Consider the following 22383-nt stretch of genomic DNA (forward strand, 5'->3'; position numbering starts at 1 on the left):
ACATGGATACGAGATGGTAGATATGATCTGTTAAAAGTGATGAAAATAATATCTGCCATCTTGAAAGAGGGCATGTTGAAACTGGTGCGATTGCTGTAAATGAGAAGAGGGTCATGCGATGCATCAATTTGAACGTAAATAGACGCAAAAACCCGTTGGTGAAGTCTGTTGTGGGATTACATTATTTCTGTGCTTCTGGTAGAGTGGTTTATGTACAAAATGAGCAAAGGTATCTCATGACACTCGAACAGATGGAGAGTATGGAGCGCTATGAATGAACTGATAGGCGTTCTGATTTCTGTTCGAATTAATGGAAATATAATAAACAGTTACAAATTAATGCTAACCATGGCATTATTAAGAAGAACCCGTTGTATCAGCACATCAATTATATGTTGACTCTGACACAAATCATGTAGTGCTAAAATTATATTTCGCCTGTTTTTCTAGTTGCACTGATCGCACTCATAGCGCACCATAACCTGCATCTGCTCGAGTGTCATGAGATACACTTTGCTCATCTTGTACCTAAACCAGAAATAATGTAATTCCACAACAAACTTCACCGTTTTTTTTTTTTTTTTTTTTTTTTTTTTGTATATTTATGTTCAAATTGATGCATCGCATGACCCTCTTCTCATTCATACCAATCGCACCAGTTTCAACATGGCCTCTTTCAAGATGGCGGATATTCTTTTCATCACTTTTAACAGATCATATCTACCATCTCGTATCCATGTATGCTCATTTCGTGTGGTTACAATGACGAGTTTACATTTTCTCACCATGTCCTTAATGTACTGACGTTCCACATTTGATCTTTCTCGAGCCCTAGTGTTCCAACGTCTTGGACTCTGGAGCTACAATTTTGGCTGTGCGTGTTTCCCGAGGTACTCTATTTATATACATAGTTTCATAAAAATCGGGCTCTGATAGATACCTAGGGTTCCTTGTAAGATCTCTTAAATATTTGTTTATAAGCCTCTCTTCCTATCTTCGTAATCAAGGCTGGGGATTCCTAGCAGTGACATTAAACAGAACACCTATATACAGAGAATATAGTGGGTAAAGTTTGTTTTATTGCTTGTATCCAATGTGTATAAGAAGTTGGACTATGTTGAAGTTTATCGAAATCAATTTTTAACATTTTCTATAAATAAGTTGAAGTTTAAATTAACACAGTTAAAAATTTTAAATTCTTAGGAAGTATTTTAAAATACATTGAAATAGAAATAATTAAAGTTCCTGAGAACATAAGTAAACTCATTTTTTTAATGAAACGTAAAATAATTAAAAAAATATATATTTAAAAGAACTGAACGCGTATCAAATTGACGTTATCTCAAGAGTAATCATAAGTTATTGAACAAAATATAAATTAAGCTAATTGCCTTTGTAAACAAGTATGAGAAATATTGAGAATAATTGTACAATCACCAGCTAAAATGCGTATATACAGGGTATTCACAAAAGAATGGCACGATCTCAACTGATAATAAAAAAAACGTATTTTCAGCTTACATGGGTTCAGTATACATCGCCAACGGCGGGAATTATTCAGGTTTCTGATGCCTTCGTTTTAGGAAACTGTTCATACTTGCTGCGGGGTCAGTTTCCAAGAGGGCGTCGCAGCAGTAGAAAGCTTTTTGTATGCGTCGTTTTAAGGTGCTGAAATCTGTAATTGCAGTACAGCGTCAGTTTTGTATGGTACAATAAAAAATGTTCTATCACTAAATTTGGTGTTTGGCTCCTCTGAAAAGTGTTAGATCCTGTTTACTGATGTGAAATGTGCCTCATCGGAAAATATTAATATTTTTATGAAACAGTCTTCTTCCATTTTCAATAGAATTTCCTTGTTAGTCGTACGCTACCGCAACTTGTACGATTTAAGACTTTTTTTTTTTTTTTTTTAAATGCAACACTTTTCACATTGTCGTTTTCACGCTTCACGCAGTATTTCCACGTTCTCAACAGACACTTGAGACTGACCAGGACTTTCGTTTGCACACAGGCATCCAGTTTCTACAAACTGTCGATACCATTTGTTTGGTATTTCTATGTGGCCGGTTTTCACTGAATCGTGAATAAAATCTTTCTTCTGCTGCAACACCACCTTGGAAATTGTTCCCGGCTTTTCGCAGTAAGCAGAAAAAGCTTACTAATGCAGGGTTCCTACTGATCTAGAGAAATCAATTTCTCAGTCTTCTCCCTGGCTTTTAGCAGGAAATTTTCTGACTTTCATGACAGGTGTCGGATGACGCTGACATATAAATAAGGAATAAATAACGGTGAATATTTATATATGAGACCATTTATTCTTTTAGAGATAAATAATAATCAATTGCTCATACGTACAATTCACTTATCACCCATAAAAATCTGAGCAATGATCCGTACTGTGATCGTTAATGGTTAGCTAATCTGAAATTGTTGTACAATCAATGTTAGAAAAAATATATTCTATAAAATTTCCCTGACTTTTCTTGATTTCCAGTCTTTTTCCCTGAATTTCCCTGACCAGCACCATTTTCCCTGAGTCTTCCCTGACTTCCCTGACCAGTAGGAACCCTGTAATGCGAACGCATCAGAAATGTGGGCAGCTGCCGCTGCTAACAATGTAAGTTGAATCCATGTAAAATGAAAATAAATTTGTATTAACTTTTGAAACAGCACCATTTTTTTGTGAACATCTAATTTTGAAGGTGACTATACTGTCACTAAGTAAATATTCAAGTGGCATACAGAAAACAATCATAAAATATTGCAAAGAAGAATACAAAAGTAAAAAACCGGCATCCTACATGAATCCACCATGTTCTAGCCTGTGGAAAGTACACTGTCAACAGAACAATAACAGAAACAAACGGAGGATGCTAATAGCCATGTGCTCTTTGCCTAGTGGATAACGTAACGGTATCACGTACTAATGTTAATTTTAACACGGGTTCGAATTCATGAAAAAAAAAAAAAAAAAAAAAAAAAAACGGTTTTCTTGTCTACTTCCTATACAAAAGGTGAGTCACATTCTACCAGAAATCAGACGAAAGTTTCAAAATATTCTTCATGTAGTAGCTTGCTGATTTTGGCGATTCTTGATAATTTACTCATTGATTTTGGATCCAAGAAAGGATACCACATAAATCACGTCGTCAGGACACTGACGTTGGCAGTGAAACTACTGACAATACACGTAACACAAATAGATAGTCATCGAAGCTTATTTGTAGTTATGATGTTACTTTCATGTCTCTCTTTTAAATCATTTTAGATTTAAAATATAAATCAAGTATCAAATTTGCGACTTCAAAATTACAGTAATTTCCTGTACGGTAGCTACGTTTTGTTCATACTTCGTATAGGTTTGCAAAATTACGATATGTAGACGAGAGTAATACAATTTCTATTTAATTTTAATTTTTAATTTTTAATTTATTTATTGTCAACACAACAGGCTATAGCCCAATTACAGTGTTGTAAATTACGCAATTACATGTTCGTAACTCTTGATAACATAACTTGAGTTCACAACTCTTGATAACTCATGATAATGGCATTCCGAAATTTCTTAGGCGACATATCACATATATCAAATTCATTGTTATTTGTACACATTCTATTATACAATGCTGTTGTCCTCCAGATTGGTGATTTCATCATTATATTAGTTCTTGATTTTCTGCAGTAATAAAGACCGGTGTTTCTACGTACTTTTAATGTGGGGACATGAAAATTCAATAAAGAAACTAAATCAGGACAATCCAAAATATTTTGCGTTACTTTTTGAATGAATAATAAGTCCATCATATGTCGCCTTTGTTCTAGTGTAGGAAGATTAAAGTTAGCAAGTATGGTTTTACAGCTGTCAAATGTAGGATAAATGTGAGTTTCTTTATATGTTAGAAATTTAAAAAATTTTGTTTGTATTCTTTCTAATTGCTTGCGATGTTTTATGTGAGTCGGATTCCAAATAGTAGAGGCATACTCTAACTTTGAGCGAACATATGCATTGTACAACTTCTGTAATGTTGAACAGTTCTTAAATTCTTTTCCCGTTCTAATTATGAATCCTAATAGCTTGAATGCTTCGCTTGTTATATTTACAATATGATTGTCAAACGTTAACTTAGAATCAAACGTAACACCCAGATCTTTAACTGATTCATGCCTATTTACTATATTATTAATTTCATAATTAAAGTGACGAGGTGATTTGCTCCTAGTGAATGATAATACTTTGCACTTGCTTTCATTGACCCCAAGTTGATTCGAAGAGCAGCAGTTACCAATATGATCTAGACCTTGCTGCAGCTTTATGTTGTCGTCCGCAGAATTGATTTTAGCATATATTTTTAGATCATCGGCATATAGTAATTTTTCATGGTCTGGAATACAGTCAGGTAAATCATTAATAAACAAGAGAAATAATAATGGTCCTAAATTTGAACCCTGAGGGACCCCTGAGGATGCAATATATTCATTAGATTTGTATGCATTAAAAAGAACGGATTGTTTACGATTAGATAGGTATGATGAGAAGAATTTAATCAGGGACGGAGAAAAGTGGAAAAGCTTTAATTTTTCTAGTAATATGTTATGATTAACTTTATCAAAAGCTTTTTCAAAGTCAATATAAATCACATCTACTTGGCTGCCTACATCTAATGAATTCGCTATAAAATCTGTAATAATTGCAAGATTTGTTATTGTGGATCTTTGTGAAATAAAGCCATGTTGTTTAATTGAGATAACCGGTTTGACGTGATTAAGGATTCGTCGATACAAGATATGCTCAAATACTTTGGCAAAAGCAGGTAATATTGCTATGGGTCGAAAGTTGGTAATATCTTGACTATTGTTGGACTTCGGAATTGGACAAATTAAAGCTGTTTTCCATTTGTCTGGAAAAGTGCTTGTTCTTAGTGATAAATTGAATGCAATTAATAGGGGATATTTAAATATATCAGCGCAACCCTTCACAATGTAGGAGGGAAGTCCGTCAGAACCAACTGCCGTTTTGGACTTAAGGTTCTTAATAGCCATTTCTATTTCATTCAAATCTATCTGGCAAATATTTAGTGCTCCTATGCTACCATATATGTTATCTCCCAGATCTATGTTGGGATCAATTATCGTTTCTGAAGAGGAAACATAGACTGATCTAAAATACTTCGCAAAAGTATTGGCTATTTCCTCGTTACTACACAGATTATGACCCTGAAACTTTAATAATTTGGACGGTAGATGTCTTTTCCTATTTTTAATAAAATTCCACAATTCACTTGAATTCTTAGTAATAATATTTTCAGTATTATGTAAGAATGTGTCATAGGCTAATTTGATGTCATTTTTAACTTCTTTTCTCAAACGAGCAAATTCCATGTAATAGGAGGTACTATTGCTAGTTTTTAGTTGAAATTTCCTACGATAACTTGCCTTAGCCTTCAATTTATTAATTATGTCTTTAGTGAACCAGCACGGAAATTTCGAGGCAGAGTTTTTCCTGCGAGGGGCGCAAGTATCGAATATTTCATAGATAATATCATATAGCCTACTCACTAGGTCATTAACATTATTGTATTCCCTTAGGCATTCCCAATCGACACACATTAAACTAGTATACAATTTCATAAAATTCGCTTTTCTAAAATTGTAGCCAAAAATGTTAGAATTATGACCTACTTTTGAACGACTTTCATGATGCACATTTATTACTATAGCGGGATGATGTTGATCTTCTGGCACTAATGGGAGAAATTCCCTGATAATTTCAACAGATTCTAGTGTAGATAAAACTAGATCTAGAGTTCGGTTATTATTGTTTTGTATGTGGTTAAAAGATTTCATATCATAAAAAACCATGAAATTATGTAAATTTTGACATTTTACGGTACTATTTTCCAGATTAAATTCATTGTTTTCTATTTCTCTTATGTTAAAATCACCAACCAGGAGAACAGAACAGCCTTGGGGCACTTACTTTCAATACGTTCAAAAAAAATATTATACACATCTATACTTGAATTTGGTTGAAAATAAACTACACATATAAAAATTGTTTTACCCCCAGTCGTGATTTTGACAATAACACAATCAAATTCATCATCATAAAGCTGTCTATTATACTGAGATTGTATTTCTGCAAAGCTGCCACAAGAACTCCACCCCCCCTAGATTTGCCTAGTTTATCAACATTGCGATCCTGACGCGCCACAGTATATCTATTATCAAATAGTTCCGCATCATAATGCTTTTCATTTATCCATGTCTCTGTTATTGTAATAATGTCATAATCATGCGACAGAACATTGCAGAAAAAAATGTTGGCTTTACCACGCAAACTATTTGCATTTTGATAATAGACTCGTAAAGCAGTCCTTGTTCTAGTGTCACCACTGTTTTCACATACCACTTGATTGTACACTTCACTGTTTTGAGAGAAAGAAGACTTACCCACAGCCAATTCATTTTCTTCACTTTCCTTCCTCTGTCAATCCCTATATCTGGCTGGTTGGCTCAAGGTCGCGCGGGTTGGTTTCTTCTGTTGTCTCTTCTCAGCGGGTGGCGGTTCCTTCCACATAGACAAGCCTTTGGGGGAAGCACTTTGATTGTCCACACTCAATGTTGTAACCTCTCTTGTCGCATTTTGGTTCAACTCATGTTCTGTTATTTCATCACTGCGTGTTTGAAGCTCTTCTAGTGTGTATGATTTCCCATTTATACACAGTTTATTGAACTGAAGTCTTGCACGGTCCCCTTGCGAGCGAGCATCCTTCAAATAACGTAGGAGATGTCTTCTCGTTTGCCTGACCGATGCTGAGAAATCTTCTGTAATAATTACAGGAGTTCCTTTTGCTCGATAGGCATTTTTAAGCACCTCACTTTTTTTCTTGTACGACGAGAATTTCACAATGATAGGACTGTTGGGTCCACGTCCAAGACGATGAGCCCTTTCCACTGCTAAGCTATCCAAATCAACTTTTAATTGTTTGGCCACAAATTCCTTTACACGTTCTTCTGATTCTTCCCATGACTCAGTTCGGTTACATGTACCAATATTCCGAAATATAAGATTGTTTCGGCGCGATTGGTTCTCAAGTTTGTCCAAAAGTTCACAATTAAAAGCCAATTGTGATTTCAGTTTCTCGTTTTCCTTTTTCACTGCACTTAATTCTGTCATTACCACTTCAAGTTGCGAACTTAGGTCACTAGTCGTTTTGAAAATACTACCGATTTTTTGATCCATTTCCTCAAGTTTTTTGTACAGATCATCTATTGATTTGGGTCCAGGATTCATCTCAATCCCACCTATAACTAACAGCATTCCAATAATTAGCCCTAGAGAAAACATTCTCAGGACCGAAACACTAAAATCAGAATTCCCGTACAGTTTGCTACACTTGATTTTCACTTTGGCCACAAAAGTTCCTATCCGGCCTCTCCAAGTTACAATGTCAACACCCATACCGTTACACGTGAATGCACTCCGGAGCGATGCGAAAACACGTCCGAACAGCTCAAAGACTACCTGAAGACTTTCCAACTCTTATCTGCAAAAATTGCAGAGGAAATGAGTCAGACATAATAGAATTCGCAAGAATCTCGTCTCATTTTTTTTTTGGGCTTACAAGGAGGGTGTCCGAAGTGTAAATCTCAGATTTCAGAAATGTTTGTGCAGATCGTTAGGGGGGGCTCATAGAATAAAGATCAGCACAACAAATTTCGGCGGAACCCCATATTTGGGTGGCGCAGTGCCCCATTTGCGATTTTCGGCTTTCGTAGTAAAAATCGGCCTTTTGATTTGAAAATTGACTTATTGTTGTCGACAATCGTTATAATTCGTATTCATTTGCATAAAGATACTTCAATCCCCCTATGGGATGTGGGTCAGGGATCCTTATGTGTGTGGGGGGGGTCCGCCTCACAAGTGTCATATATGTTCCCCCTTCATTTTGACAAGCGGAATTCAAATATATCATTAAAAGTTCTTTGTGGAGCACATGTGCGGCACAGGTCTCTACCTAGTTTCTGGGATGCTGAATCGCAAGTTGAAAGAGAACTGAAGGGCTTGAAATAGAGGTTTGGCAGAATCAGTGCTTACTGTATGTTTTGAAGCCAAAGGAGATTTCATGCCTGTACATGACATGGATGTTCGGAAATGGCATTTGAAAAAGCGAAAGAAATTAACTTTAAGGGTTCCAAAAGTTCCTGCACCCGTTTTAAACGGAAACATAATATTGTGTAGCGAGAATAACAAAATTCGTGTCACGAGCAAACGTTGACACTTCACAACAAATAGAAATTTCGGCCATATCTTTCCAGCTAGAAGTCAGGGATACGTTACCGGAATTCGATATAGACAATACTTATAATTCCGATCAAAGTGTTTTTGCAATGGAACTGCACTATAATCGTATGTTAGGCATACAAGGTGGGAAAAAAAGTAGAATCTTGTGCACAATCCAAAAATGCCTTATCTCATAGCTATACAATAATACCCTTTATGTCTGCCAGTGGAAAATTAGTTGGGCCATTATAGATTGTATTCCCAGAACCGACACGAAAATTTGGAGCACAGGTCAAGAAAACTTTATTCCAGCCCCCAAATGTTAAGGTTTCTGCATCAAACTCTGGAAAGATGGGTAAGCTGCGTTTGGAGGAGTGAATCCGTGACGTTTTGGTTCCTAGCATAGGAGACAAAAGTGTCTTGTTCGTAGATTCATAGTCATCCTTTAACGAGAAAGAGAAGCAGCAACACATTCCGGACGAAAAAACTTTATGTACAGATTAAACCGGGAGCAACTTGGGCTGTACAACCACTGGATATTTGGGGCTTTAGAATATGGAAGAATTTTGTACCGAAAATAAAAGATTTCGTAATTTTACACCAAACTGATATACAACTTCACAACGTAACAACATTATAAAATTGCAATCGCTAGTTTATGAACAACTATCATCGCCAAGGTACCATGATGTATTCAAATTTAGCTGGTATAAATCCGGATATGTAGATGCGAGGCCGCCAGAATTTGTTAATCCAGTGAGTTTCTCAATTTCCTTAAAAGACACCATCATATGCGATGAGTGCGAAGATATAACACTCCTGAAATGTAGTTGGTACTCCGAAAGTCTTTGCGCGGAACACTTTTTCGAGCAGTTTCATTTCTCTAAAACACAATACATAACGTAAGCACGAATTCTGCCAAACTCCAGCCCTTCAGTTCTATTTCAAACCATTCAGTTATCTTTCAACTTGTGATTCGGCATCCAGAAACTAGGTAGAGACCTGTGCCGCGCATGTGCTCCTCAAAAAACTTTTATTGACATATTTGAATTCACCTCTTCAAAATGAAGGGGGAATATGTATCACACTTGTGAGGGGGACCCCAGTGGCGGATCTAGCCCGGGGCCGGAGGGGGTAGCTCCCAGTTTTTTTAAGTCACAAAATAATTGAAGCTAATATTTATATATTCTTGAAAGTTTATAGTAAACTCATGATATAGTATCATAGCCTGGGGTCGATCCCCTAGTTTTTGCCTTCTAGATCCGCCACTGGGGACCACCCCACACACACAGGGATCCTCGACCCACACTTGAAGTATCTTTACGCAAATGAAAACGAATGATAACGATTGACGACAACAATAAGTCAATTTCCAAATCAAAAGGCCGATTTTTACTACGAAAGCCGAAAATCGCAAATGGGGCACTGCCCCACCCAAATATGAGGTTCCGCCGAAATTTGTTGTGCCGATCTTTATTCCATGAGCCCCCCTAACGATCTTCACAAACATTTTTAAAATCTGAGATTCACACTTCGGACACCCTCCTTGTTAGTCTCTGGAAGACAGCCTCGTTATTGTAACAAGAGATGTAGAATAATTTTCAATACTTCTCATACTTGTTCAAATAAGCAATTAGGAGCTCAATTTAAGTTTTGTACAATGATTTATGATTACTATTGAAACTACGTCAATTTGAAATGGGTCCAGTTATTTTAAATTCTATTATTTTTTCTTTCTTTTTCAATTTTTATTACATATTTGTTTATGAATATTTGCGTATGTACACCATCTATCCAAAAGTTCAAAGACTAGATTAGTGAAAACTTAAAAGTTCTTAACGCTTCAGTTCTTCTACACAGTCTCCTCCACTTGTGTACAACGCACAAAACCTTCATACAACCATACAAAAGTGAAAAAAAAAAAAAAAAAAAAAAAAAAAGGAATTTATTTGGCATATTATTTAATTCATGTGTTACTGTGGCTTGAATCCCGGTTACATCGTCGTAGTGTTCACCCTTCATGTGAAGTTTGATTTTGGGGAATAAAAAAAGTCACTAGGCGCCACAACGGGTGAATATGGAGGGTAGCTGATTAGGATTAAGATGATTTCTGGGCTTTCGGCATATATGACCATGTTAGCCTATCACGTATGAGGGACGACATTACCCGGGGAATTGGAAAGGAAAAAAGGAATGGGGAAGGAAGGAAGCGGCCTGGGGATCATTATGTTAGATACCTTTGCGGCATTTCCCTAGTATGAATGAGGACAACTTCATTCAGTATGGTTGGCTTGAAAATGCTTTTACACTTTTTTTAACCGAGTGTCCCCATGGGAATCGAATCCGGGACCGCTCGCACCAAAGGCTAGAGCGTTAGCGGCTATGCTACACGGGACCACGGGAAAGTGGTTGAGAACTGGCACTGATTTTATCGCTAGAAACTGCGCTAGAACTCCAGTACACTTTCCTCTTCATCAAAAAATTTCAGTCAATGTCGAATACTTGACTTAAGAGATGCTCAACTCTTCCACGAAAGCTCTGCGTGAGAGATGACGGTCGGTTTCAGAAGATCACGAATTTTCTCAATGTTTCCGTCTGTCAAACTTGTGGTGGGAATCCTATTCTGTCATCGTTCTCGAGCGACATCCGCCCTTTTATAAAACGTTTAAACCACTGAAACAACGGTGCACGACTTAAAACAATTGTTGCCGTAAGCCTTCTTCATAGACTCGAATGTCTCCGTAGCCGTTTTCCTGAGTAAACCGTGAAATCGAATCACTACTCATTGCTCCATTGCGATTTCGTGACATCTGATCCCTTGGTGGCCATGAACACATGGCGTTCAAATGAAGGCTGAAAACCATCAAAAAAAACATTCTTTTTGTCCTAATCTTGTAATGAGAACCCCAGAGTGTTCTGAATACGCATGAATTTCTTCTCGGAATATTTCTTCATCGTTTTTTTATATATATTATTTATTTCTAGCCTTCGTACGTGCATAAGTTTGGAATATTTTAAACTTAAAAAACTTCCTGATATTATTTTACAAAGCGAGGTAGTCTCCCAAATGGGTGACGTGTAGTCAACCACACCAGTTCCCATCGCTGTTGATTCTCGCTTTATAGGATGGAATTTGCTACATCTTAATTGAAAGAGCTCCCCAATCGTCTCGCGATGCTGGATCAACCCGAACCGTAAGCACTAAAGACATGAGTGCTAAGTATTGACTTAAACGAAAGAATAGAAATTTTATATTACTTAAATTCTAAATAAATAAATAAATAAATAAATAAATAAATAAATAAAAAACCACCTTCTCATCTACTTATTACCAACAATTACCTATCTTCATTACTAACCACAATAATGAATTGTTTCTACATTAACTTTTTTAAAAAAGAATAACCAATAAAAACAACTAGTCTCTCTTTCTTATAAAATATCCCTCTCTTTCCTGATAACATCTTACGAATGATTGCAGAATTTTAGTTAGCGGAACATAATTCTTCAGCGTCAATTAGAATACAGAGATAAGAATCATTATCGTTAAACAAGTGAGATACATTTCACATTGTAAAATCACAGTAAACTTTCAAACTACTGAAACTGAATGTTGTAGATATAACCTCAGCTTGCAATAGAAGAATACGGTCGGAGATGAAAGCTGTTTTTAGATGCCGAATCCATATGACAGAATAAAGAAGTCTTACTACCGTTTTGGCTTTACAATTGAAAGTAAAAGCTTTTTCAGGACAGCCGTCTTGAGTGAGGTTTTCCTCATTACCTCAGGTAAATGCTGGGATGGTACCTAAAATAATAGTCCAGGCCACTTCCTTTCTTTCCTATTTCTTTCTTCCTCTCTAATTCTCCGGACAGTGTGATCACCGAGCGACGTCATTTCTAATACGTGACGGGACCATAGACGACGAAAGAATAGAAATCTAATCCCTAATTCTAATTTCTGACACTTTCTGTCTTAGTAGGGGCATAAGGGTCAACGAACCTATTCTTTGAGTTACCGTACTTAAATGATATCAAAAACTGCTTCTAGGTACCTATTGTTTTATTATTATTATTATTAATGGTGAATAACCTTTAAATCGGAAATGTGTGGCTTTTAGGATTTAGATTTCTGGGCTTTCGGCGTCTATGGCCATTTACCCCGTCACGTATGAAGGATGACGTCCCTGGGCGAGCACACTATCTGGGGAAAGGGAAGGAAGGAAGCAGCCTAGGATCTATAAGTGAGGTACCGCCCGGCATTTGCCTGGTGTGAATGAGGAAAACCGCATTTTACACTTTTTCGACCGAGTGTCCCAACCGGGAATCGAACCCGAGACCGCTCGCACCGAAGGCGAGCGTGTTAGCGACTACGTGAAGCGGAGCCACTGGAAATGTATGGAGAAGAAGGGGGTTAAGGCTTTTTAAGGGAGGAGGTGGAGCCTATTCTTGGGTAGTGGTGGGCACAAAACCGGTTTTTCACTGAAACCGGTTTCGGTTTTCTTTAAAACCGGTTTCGTTTTTCACCTGATCCGGTTTCGGTTTCTTCCAAAATTTGTTCTATTTCTGACCAGAATGGTGTTTCGTTGCTCTTCGGAAACCGAATCTATCTCCACAGAAATAGTTTTGTGTGTTTTCGAAAAATTTTCACCGAAACCAGTTTCGGTGAAAAAACGAACCGGTTTTGGAGAAAACCGAAATGTCGGTGTTCGGGTTTCTGTTTTTATAGAAACCGGTTTTCGGTTTTTATAAAAAACGGTTTTGCCCATCCCTATTCTTGGGACGCTTAACCCATATCAAGAGATAGTCTCTTGCTCTTTCTTAGCGTTTTTCCTATTATATATGTCGACAAACAGACACAGCCTTTCTATATGAATTCTCATACTGCTGTATAGAATAATTTGGAAGTTACAACGAATACCAAGCACAATAAAAAAAAAAAAATAATAAATAAATAAAATAAAATTAAAATAAAAAAAAAACTTCATACTCACTTAAAAGCACATTTTCCACCAGCAGTTTTCGTTGTAATTGTAAGGTGTGCCACGTGACTAATGCTTGCTAATGCTTCGCCTCTAAAACCATACGTTGCGATTGTATAAAGATCCTCAAATTTCTGGAGCTTGCTTGTTGTGAACCGTTCGCATACGATTTCCAAATCCTCTTTCCTTATTCCAATTCCATTGTCTTGTATCTGCATGAATTTCAATCCACCTTCCTTTACAACTATTTGAATATTAGTCGATTTTGCATCTAAACTGAAAACGAAAATAAAATGATTTTAAATATTATATTTTGATTTACTAACCTGTGACGTAATTTCAAGATCACAACAAATTCTACAATGAGCTATATATATATATATCGGACAATCCCCAGTCAGTGATAGTAAGCAGGCTTATATAAGGCGTTGCGGCTAATAAGGACAAACTCAATACAAATTACGTGCAATTTGAAAGCTGAGAAATTACATTTGAGATATTCGAGAAATGATACTAAACTGCTTTGTGCAGAAAGTTCTCTTGCTTGGATGTATAGTTTGTGAAAGTTGTTTCTCTTTCTCTTAGAAAACAGTTTCAAAATAAATGGACTATAACTTTGGTCATTTACAGGAAACAAATTCTGAAATTATTTAATGACGTAATAGGATGCATATAAATAAAACAACATTTTGCATTCACTGAAATATCCCAAATGTTAAAACGGCTTACCAACGTTATCTTTCAATGATCTCTTATTATCATCATTTGTGTCATTTTAGAAGAAAAAATGCCCCTAGTAGATTTACATATTTTGATCAGTATTTTCCTGTCGTCAAAAAAAAAAAAAAAAAAAAAAAAAAAAAAGTTTCCTTGAAACGATGTTATTAATATTTCTTTTTAAAAACCATAAATTCCAACCTTTGTATATTCACTCAGGAAATATCGACAAATATCTTTGAAGTATTAACATGCCTTTCATAATAATGTTCTTTTATATATGAGCTATCAGACTTTGAGCTGTCAAGAAGTGGTACAGTCGGCAGCAAAAAACATGCAACATGAGCATATAAGTTTATTGTGAAACTAAGTCTAACAGCGCAGGGAATCAACATAACGTCTAAGTGGCACTAATCACGCCAGGAGAAACCTCGGCGTCCTCTCCCGTGCACATTGCAGCAAAAGATTTCTTCGTTTCACAATAAACTTACATGCTCATATTGCAAGTGTTTGCTGCGGACTGTACCTATGCCCCAATCTTATTGTAGCCATTTAAGTCTAAACAGAAATAACGATTTGCAATTGTTAACTTTTACGGGTTCCAACACAATCATGATTTACCCATTAAACTTTAACCGAAGATAAGTGCCTATATCACCAGAACTGCTTTTCCCTCCCTCCTCTTTTTATGAACAAACCAGCAAAGACATATCTTATATTAAATCAAGATAAAAATACTTTTTATTCTGCGTTATTTTTGTATTTGTATATTTCCTAAAATATTATGAGCTCACGAGAGGAACTGTGCTCTAGCTTTAATAGGATCACTTCCCTGCAAAATAAAACAAAATTTTCAATTGAAAATTTACCATTGTAAAATGCTGGCGTCTTTTCAGTTCCAACAAATTGTGATTTGTAATATTAAACTCAAGTCGAAGACTGATTATTATTTATTATTTCAGTTAGAACTCCGACATAATTTTTGACATATATTTTAAATCAATTCGGACGGATCATCGGAGTTTAGTTCCCTGCATAATACGATTCAGAAGAGTGACCCAAACTAACGATATATCCGATTAAAAATAAATCTGAATAACGTTTAAGTAATAACTTCCATCGAATGTGCTAAAATATTTATTTAATCAAAGCTCTTAGCAATAGTTAACTACAAGTAAACTGAATAAATTATTTGTACTAAAACCGTCAATGTGCGTTCTTGTCACCACGGCATAGTGTGCCCTCAGATTGTGGATCGAGTAGGTCTGTAAATACAGAGGCTAGTTGTGAATATACTGAATAAGCAGACGTCTGATTGGCATTAGGCTAATAACCTTATCCTGTAAAAAAGGCATTTGTTCAGAAATATTCACAGAAGCCTCGAAATGCTGAGAAAGCTAAATACATGGAAGTTTGTCAAATCGTAATACTGCAAATTATTGATGCGTTAAAATAACAAATCATACTTTCAAATATCTACAATCAATATTAACAAACCAAAACCATATTCACGAAGAAATTAAATGTCAACTAAAAGCAGGTAATTCTTGTTAGTATTCAGTTCAAATCTTTTGTTATCGCGAATTCTGTCGAATAATTTGAAGCTTAAAATATATTAAACGATAATAATGCCTATTCTGTATGGTTGCTTACTCTGAGGGAAGAACGCAGACTGAAAGTATTTAAGAACAAGATCCTGAGACGAATATTCGAACCCAAGACGAACGGGAATGACGGAAACTTCATAATTTATACCGTTTATCAAACATTGTTAAGGTCATCAAGTCTAGAAGGCTCAGGTGGCAGGTCACATGGCCAGAATGGAAGTAGGAACGCTTTAGAAGCTTTAACTGGAAATTCAATCGGAAAATGACTATTTATAGTTTTGACTGCACGTTAAGCTGTAGATTGTTCCAAATTCAGTGGTGTTATTCTAATTTTTTAACACGGGTTCTGTATATATAAAAAACTTTTTTTACTGGATACGACTACAGGAGGTGTGACCAAATTACATAGTACTGCGAGTACCTTGAAAACGAATTATCCAAGATATTGTAGATGGTTGTTAAAAGTATTGAAAAGACCTTAATCCAGCAATGGATTGACGATTGTATGTATGCGTGTCAAATATAAATAATCTCACCACTACACTCATATGAACCCAGTTCCATGAGCGTAGTATTAAGTACCGCTCTATATCCCTTGTTCCAGTGTTTTCTAAAATAATAAAGAAATTACCCCTTTTATGAACAAAATTCAATTATTAACGTAGTCAATTTTGGTTTCATATCGGGGCTATGCTAAATTGTTTTGAATCCGGTTCGTATGCTACTCTGATTGATTTAAGTAAAGCTTTTGACACAGTTGTATACGATATCTTACTTTGAAAAAAAAAATAAATAAATAAATAAATAAAAATGCTACGGAATAAACGACACTGAACTATCTCTTCTTAAGACTTTCCTCACTAACAGAGGGCAGATAGTGAAATATAACAATAAGACATCTGATGAATTAGAAGTTTTAACTGGTATTCTTCAGGGCTCAGTACTAGGCCCATTTTTACTCTTGGTATACATGAATGACTTACCAAATAGTCTACCGTACAAAACAACAATCCATTCTGATGACACTACTTTTATTACAAATGAAGGGTAATGGGAAAAAAGAAGGAATGTCACAAAACTACATTTTCGAGAAGACAGAGTTTTAATATTGAAAACCTGGTACAAAATGAATAGGTTTAGTCAAATATTTTGCCCTTTTTACATGGACATTTCTATATGTACGCATGCATGGCATGTAAAGCACCCGTTAAAGCACACACACGGACATTCCTGTTTCTTCCCCTTACGCTTCAAATGACCATAGCATACTCACTGTAAATATTAAAAATAAAAAAATGGTTAAGGCTTCTTCTCTATGGTTCCAAACAAATAACTTGGCATTAAACACGATAAAAACAGAAACTCATTTCTTTTACCTAAATAAACCACCAGGCATCGTGAATAACCAGAATTATGTGAAGTTGTTACACATATAATCAGATACCAAATTAAACTGTGCAGTACACACTCAAGAACTGAAAAAAAAAAAAAAAAAATCGCTTATGTTCTATATGTATTGCGGAAATTAAAGTCTGTAAGTAAGGAAGCGATGATTTCAGTATATTATGCTCTCTTTCACTCACATTTATTGTATGATAATTTACTATGGGGAAACTCTGCAGGTACAAAAGACGTATTCAAATGGCAAAAAAAGGCATTACGTTGTATTAAAGATGTACCTGGCACTAAGTCCTGTAAGGACATTTTCAAAGAATACCGAATCATGACAATTCCCTCAATACATATTTATTGTAGTTTAATGTATATTAAGGGAAACCAGATTATTTTTAATTTGCGATCTAACTTACATTATTATAATACAAGGTACAAAGAGAATTTAGAAACGCCGTTAGTCAGATTATGCAAGACGCAGCAAAACTTCAATATAATGGAATACAGGGGCGGATCCAGTGGGGGACGTTCCCCCCAGAAGAGGAAACTTTTTTTATTTAGTATATAAATAAGACCCATCCCGAGTTTGACGCTCTTAAAAGTAGCTCTAAGTACCAGTATTACAACCCACCGCCCCCCCCCCTCCAGAAGTCCGTCCTGGATCCGCCCCTGATGGAATGAAACTTCAATTTGTTACCTTTACATGTACGTAACAAGCAGTTTGCCAAACACATTAGTAATATGTTAACAGATAATTGTATATATAGTATTACGGACTTTGAGGAATGCATTTGTAATCTACAAAATGTAAACGTCAACTGGTAAAAATTTGAGGGTAAAGTTCCGTAGACGGCATACCCTGACACACAATCATAGTCAACGTCTTGCGAATAAAATCAGAAAAATAAACACACTGCTGAACAAGACTGCACTTATTTAATATAAAAACACATTTACACGTGACGTTTCGATCTTCTAGCCAAGATCCTCATCAGACGTACACACTCAACTCATCATAGTGTGTACGTCTGATGAGGATCTTGGCTAGAAGATCGAAACGTCACGTGTAAATGTGTTTTTATATTAAATAAGTGCAGTCTTGTTCAGCAGTGTGTTTATTTTTACGGCATACCCTCTTAAAGGATTTAAAACCTGGTAACAGCACTCAACTAAACCTGTCATTACACAATCTACTAGTACTACTGCTATTGCTACTACGGAACTTTACGCGAATTTGAGAGATGTAATAACTGGCTTTTGTTTATTGATACATGGTAGTGTATCAATGTAAAATGCGAAGTACAAATTGCAAATTGTATTGCTTAAGAGTTATAGTTTAACTGTTAATAATAGTTTTAACTAGTTATTACGAACTTATATATACAGGGTGGTAAGAAACTATTTGAACAAACTTCGGGAGCTGATTTCTGACACCGAAACAAGCAAAAAAGTCCTCTGGAACTTCGGTCAGTGAGGATAGTTTCGGCGATATAATGTGCCGAAAGCATGGAAAAATGAACTTCAGAGGGCTGTAATTCTAAAACAATGATACGTAGAGAGTGAGGTTTAGAACATGACACTCGAAGTCATGCCTGCTCGATTGAAAAATGTATGTTTCAAACCTCCGCAAGATGTGTGTGAGTGATTCCCCAAAGGAACGTAGGGATCTCCTACAACCTGGCAAGTAATCTCTACGTTCCTTTGGAGAATCCCTCACACACATCTTGCGGAGGTTTAAAGCATACATTTTTCAATCGAGCAGTATGACATCGAGTGTCATACTCTAAACCACACTCTCTACGTTGCGTTGTTTTTGAATTACAGCCCTCTGAAGTTCATTTTTCCCATGCCTTCGGCATCTTGTATCGCCGAAACTATCCTCACTGACCAAAGTTCCAGAGGACTTTTTTTTTTTTTTTTTTTTTTTTTTTTGCTTGTTTCGGTATATATACACATTTCAAAAATTTTTACAATTTAAATACTATTCTTGGCGAAGTCTTTTGCAACTATATTCTCTAATGACTAATAAAGTTTTCTGTTCTATTCTCATTCTTGATATCTGAGCATTTGAGATTAACAGATAAATGCTTATACCTTGTTCTAATGATCGTATGTTTAACCCTGTTGTTGTAAGAATTTCTAAAAAATAATTAAACCAGAAATTACTGTTCTTGGGTATAACTGCGTAAAATTTAATGTTATATCTGGGTATAACAAACGGTTCTGTGAACTGGAAACATTTTAACAACCGGTTCTAGCGAACCAGCTTAATAGCACCACTGCCCAAATGGCCTTGATATTGAAAGGGACGCTAAACTCCAATTAAACCAATCAACTTCTTAATGCTGTTTCTTTATTGATGATTCTTAATGTCTAGAGCCTATGTAATTTTAAAAAAAAAAACACAAATCTTCCTTTGTGAGTTAATAAGTCAACTCGGGAAATAAAGAAAATAAGGGTTAAAGAAAATAAGCTTAAATTAAATATTGAAAAGACACAAGCAATCAATTTTCATCACATGTGCAACAAACATGCACAGCCTAGGAACATTGTAATTCAAAATAACGAAATAGAATATGTAAACTCAACTAAGTTCTTAGGAATTTGGATAGATAAAAATCTCTCCTGGGATGTGCAAATAACTAAGCTTAGTAAAAAATTAAACCAAATATATTTCGCAATTAAAGTACTTAAAAATGTTTTAAGAGATTCTACTTTAAAAACAATTTACTTTGGATTATTCCAATCGAATTTAACATATGGTATTATATTTTGGGGAAAAACACACAAGGCCAAAGTAATTTTTACGATACAGAAACGAATAATAAGAATGATGGCAACTGCTAAACCAAAAGATCATTGCAAACCAATATTTAAAAAAACGTCGTATACTTCCAGTACCCTGTTTGTATATTTTAAATCTATTGATATTTGTAAAGAGACACCTACAAGGTATCCTTACGCGAGTAGAACAGCAACATGATCATGATACAAGAAACAAAGAAAACTTTTCTATTGTAGAACACAGAACAGTATTATATGAAAAAGGGTGTAAATACGCGGGTATCATGGTTTACAATAAACTTCCGAAAGAAATAAAAACTCAGGACTCTGTTGCTAAATTTAAAAAAGAACTGCAGAAATATTTATTACAACATTGCTTTTATTCGGTAGAGGAATACATGAACTGCTAAGTGAATAGAAATGTAACATGATATACAGTAAATCAATGTCATTACTCGCTTTTAGCATTACATATTTGTTGGAGGGTTTCTAAATACACTGCAAGTAATAATTGCTAAGTTTATTTTTAACAATGATGTCATGTAAAATGTACAGTGTAATAAGATGTAAGAAGTAAGACTTAATTATTAACCTAGTGTATGTAATTTTCACTATTATTGTTTCTTTTACTTTTGTATTCATATATAAATGACGTGTCCACTTCATATGCATTGTATTACAGTTCTAAATGTATGAAAAAAGGACGAAATAAATACAATACAATACAATAAGATACATTAAAAAATTTACGATTGTAAATTCTCCAAAAGCTCAACCCCATACTTCATAAGGAATTTAAGGTTGCCAATACAGTAAGCACAATATTTAAATGGCAGATAATTTATACTTTTAAAAAATCATGATTTGCTATCATTTTTGAGTTCACTCGAGCAGACGATTCTACCAAATAGAAAATTTATGGGTAAAACACGATGGGAAATATTTTTTCGAGAACGAATGAGAGAGTGAGTATAAGTAATTACTGCCAGTGCACAGTATATTGAAATGAATATTGAGTGATAATGAAAGAATCGTATGCACTTCCGCATATCTTGTTTTAAGCGTAGACCCCGTCACTGATGCGCCTGCTTCCTACGGACGCACCTCTTTGTTAACGCTCGGGCCCCCTGCTGTGCTCCTGCTCTGACTTGGTTAGATAACATTTGTGCTTTTTAGAAGTTACTAGGAAAGTTGGTTCGTGTTTTATTAACTGTAGATTTTATGCCATACGCCCATACTGTAGTTATACTGAGCCCTCCTGAAGTCAATCTGCAAGTAGTACTGGAGCCCATCATTTAATGCATGCTCTACTAAAAGATCTAATCTAATCTGAAAATGTAATAAAAAAAAGTGTCAAAATTCGGTAAAACAATCTGCTCGAGTAACGCTTTTTTTTTTTTTTTTTTGTAGCCAAGGTTTAGCAGAAGGGGTCCAGAAGAACGTAAAAAGTTCAAAATTTATAGCAAAAATGGATTACGCAAGTACTTAGACCTAACATAAGGTAACCAAATCTAACCTAAGCTAACCTGGGATGGTATTTAGTATCTCCCCCAACTCGTTTCATGGTTCCAGAACCGAGTACCTTGTTTTTGTCTAAATTGTAATAAAAGGTAGAAGTACAAGGACACTGGGGGCTTCTAACTCCCTTCGCTAGCTGTCCCTAGCTCAGCTATATTTTGCAAAGTAACACACTGTAAATCTTATATGTGCAAGATTGGGGGAGATACTAAATATCAGCCCTACCCTGAACTAACCTAACATTAGTAGAAATAAGAGAAATTCTATCATTTTTTGTAAAATTATGCTGCACCCCTACACTAAAATTGTCTAACATAACCTAATCTGAAGAGAAATTACCAAAATTTAAAGTTTTATTTTTTTTATATAAAAAATTGGTGGACCCTTTCTATTAAACATAGGCAACAAAAAAAAAAAAAAAAAAATGCATTACTCGAGCAGAGTTGTACCTTTAGACTGAGTTCTTGCCCTTGTACTTAGGGTGTTTAGGTAGTGCAACAGTAAGATGTATTCTCGTGCACGGGAGATGAGAAGTAGCTGTTCTTAACTATTACCTTGTTGTCGACAGCTCGTCAATCTAGAGGAATATGGGCTTTAATGGACTTGTGTTTTACTGTACAATTGCGTACCTGTTTTCAATCATTTCCTTCAAAGCATTTGCAGGTCGTTGAATTACTTCTCCCGCTGCTATTCTGTTTACCACAGTTTCGTCTAGTTTTCTTATTATAGCCGGTGCCTCCATATTTTAATCTATAAATACTCCCTTGCACTATAAAGAAAACTATAAAATCTTTTTAGTTCCGAACATAAGTATTTCTATTTTAGTCATGAAGACATGCACAAAAAATATATATATATATCACACAAATTTTCCTTAGGGAGCAACTGTTCAGTATTACATTAGAGCCACAATTTGTAAAAAAATAAAATAAAATTACGCGCCAATTGCCAATATAGTAGGACATTTATTTTCGTCTTCTTTTTCTAAGTTAGGTTACAAGTTTTTAACAATTCTTCTTCTTTTTTGCAGTAAACTGCAGTAATCCCCGAAGATTGCTCTCCCGGGAAAAGCGGTAAATTCGAGCCACGGATGGATAAA

At 35.5% G+C, this 22383-nt stretch overlaps 1 protein-coding gene across 1 annotated transcript in view; it reads right to left on the minus strand.

Annotated features, from left to right (window-relative positions):
• Window positions 1–22273, minus strand: part of Mlh1 (DNA mismatch repair ATPase Mlh1) — a 49226-nt gene extending 26953 nt beyond the window's left edge. The window contains exons 1-2 of the mRNA XM_081739816.1: window positions 21914–22273; window positions 13279–13542 (exon numbers count right to left, since the gene is read on the minus strand). Of these exons, the coding sequence (XP_081595942.1) occupies window positions 13279–13542; window positions 21914–22026 (377 nt within the window). The 5' untranslated portion in view covers window positions 22027–22273. The remainder of the gene's footprint in view (window positions 1–13278; window positions 13543–21913) is intronic.
• Between the last annotated feature and the right edge of the window lie 110 nt (window positions 22274–22383).

This window comes from Thermobia domestica, chromosome 15, assembly GCF_964235325.1.
Source record: "Thermobia domestica chromosome 15, izTheDome1.hap1.1, whole genome shotgun sequence".
NCBI lineage: Eukaryota > Metazoa > Arthropoda > Insecta > Zygentoma > Lepismatidae > Thermobia > Thermobia domestica.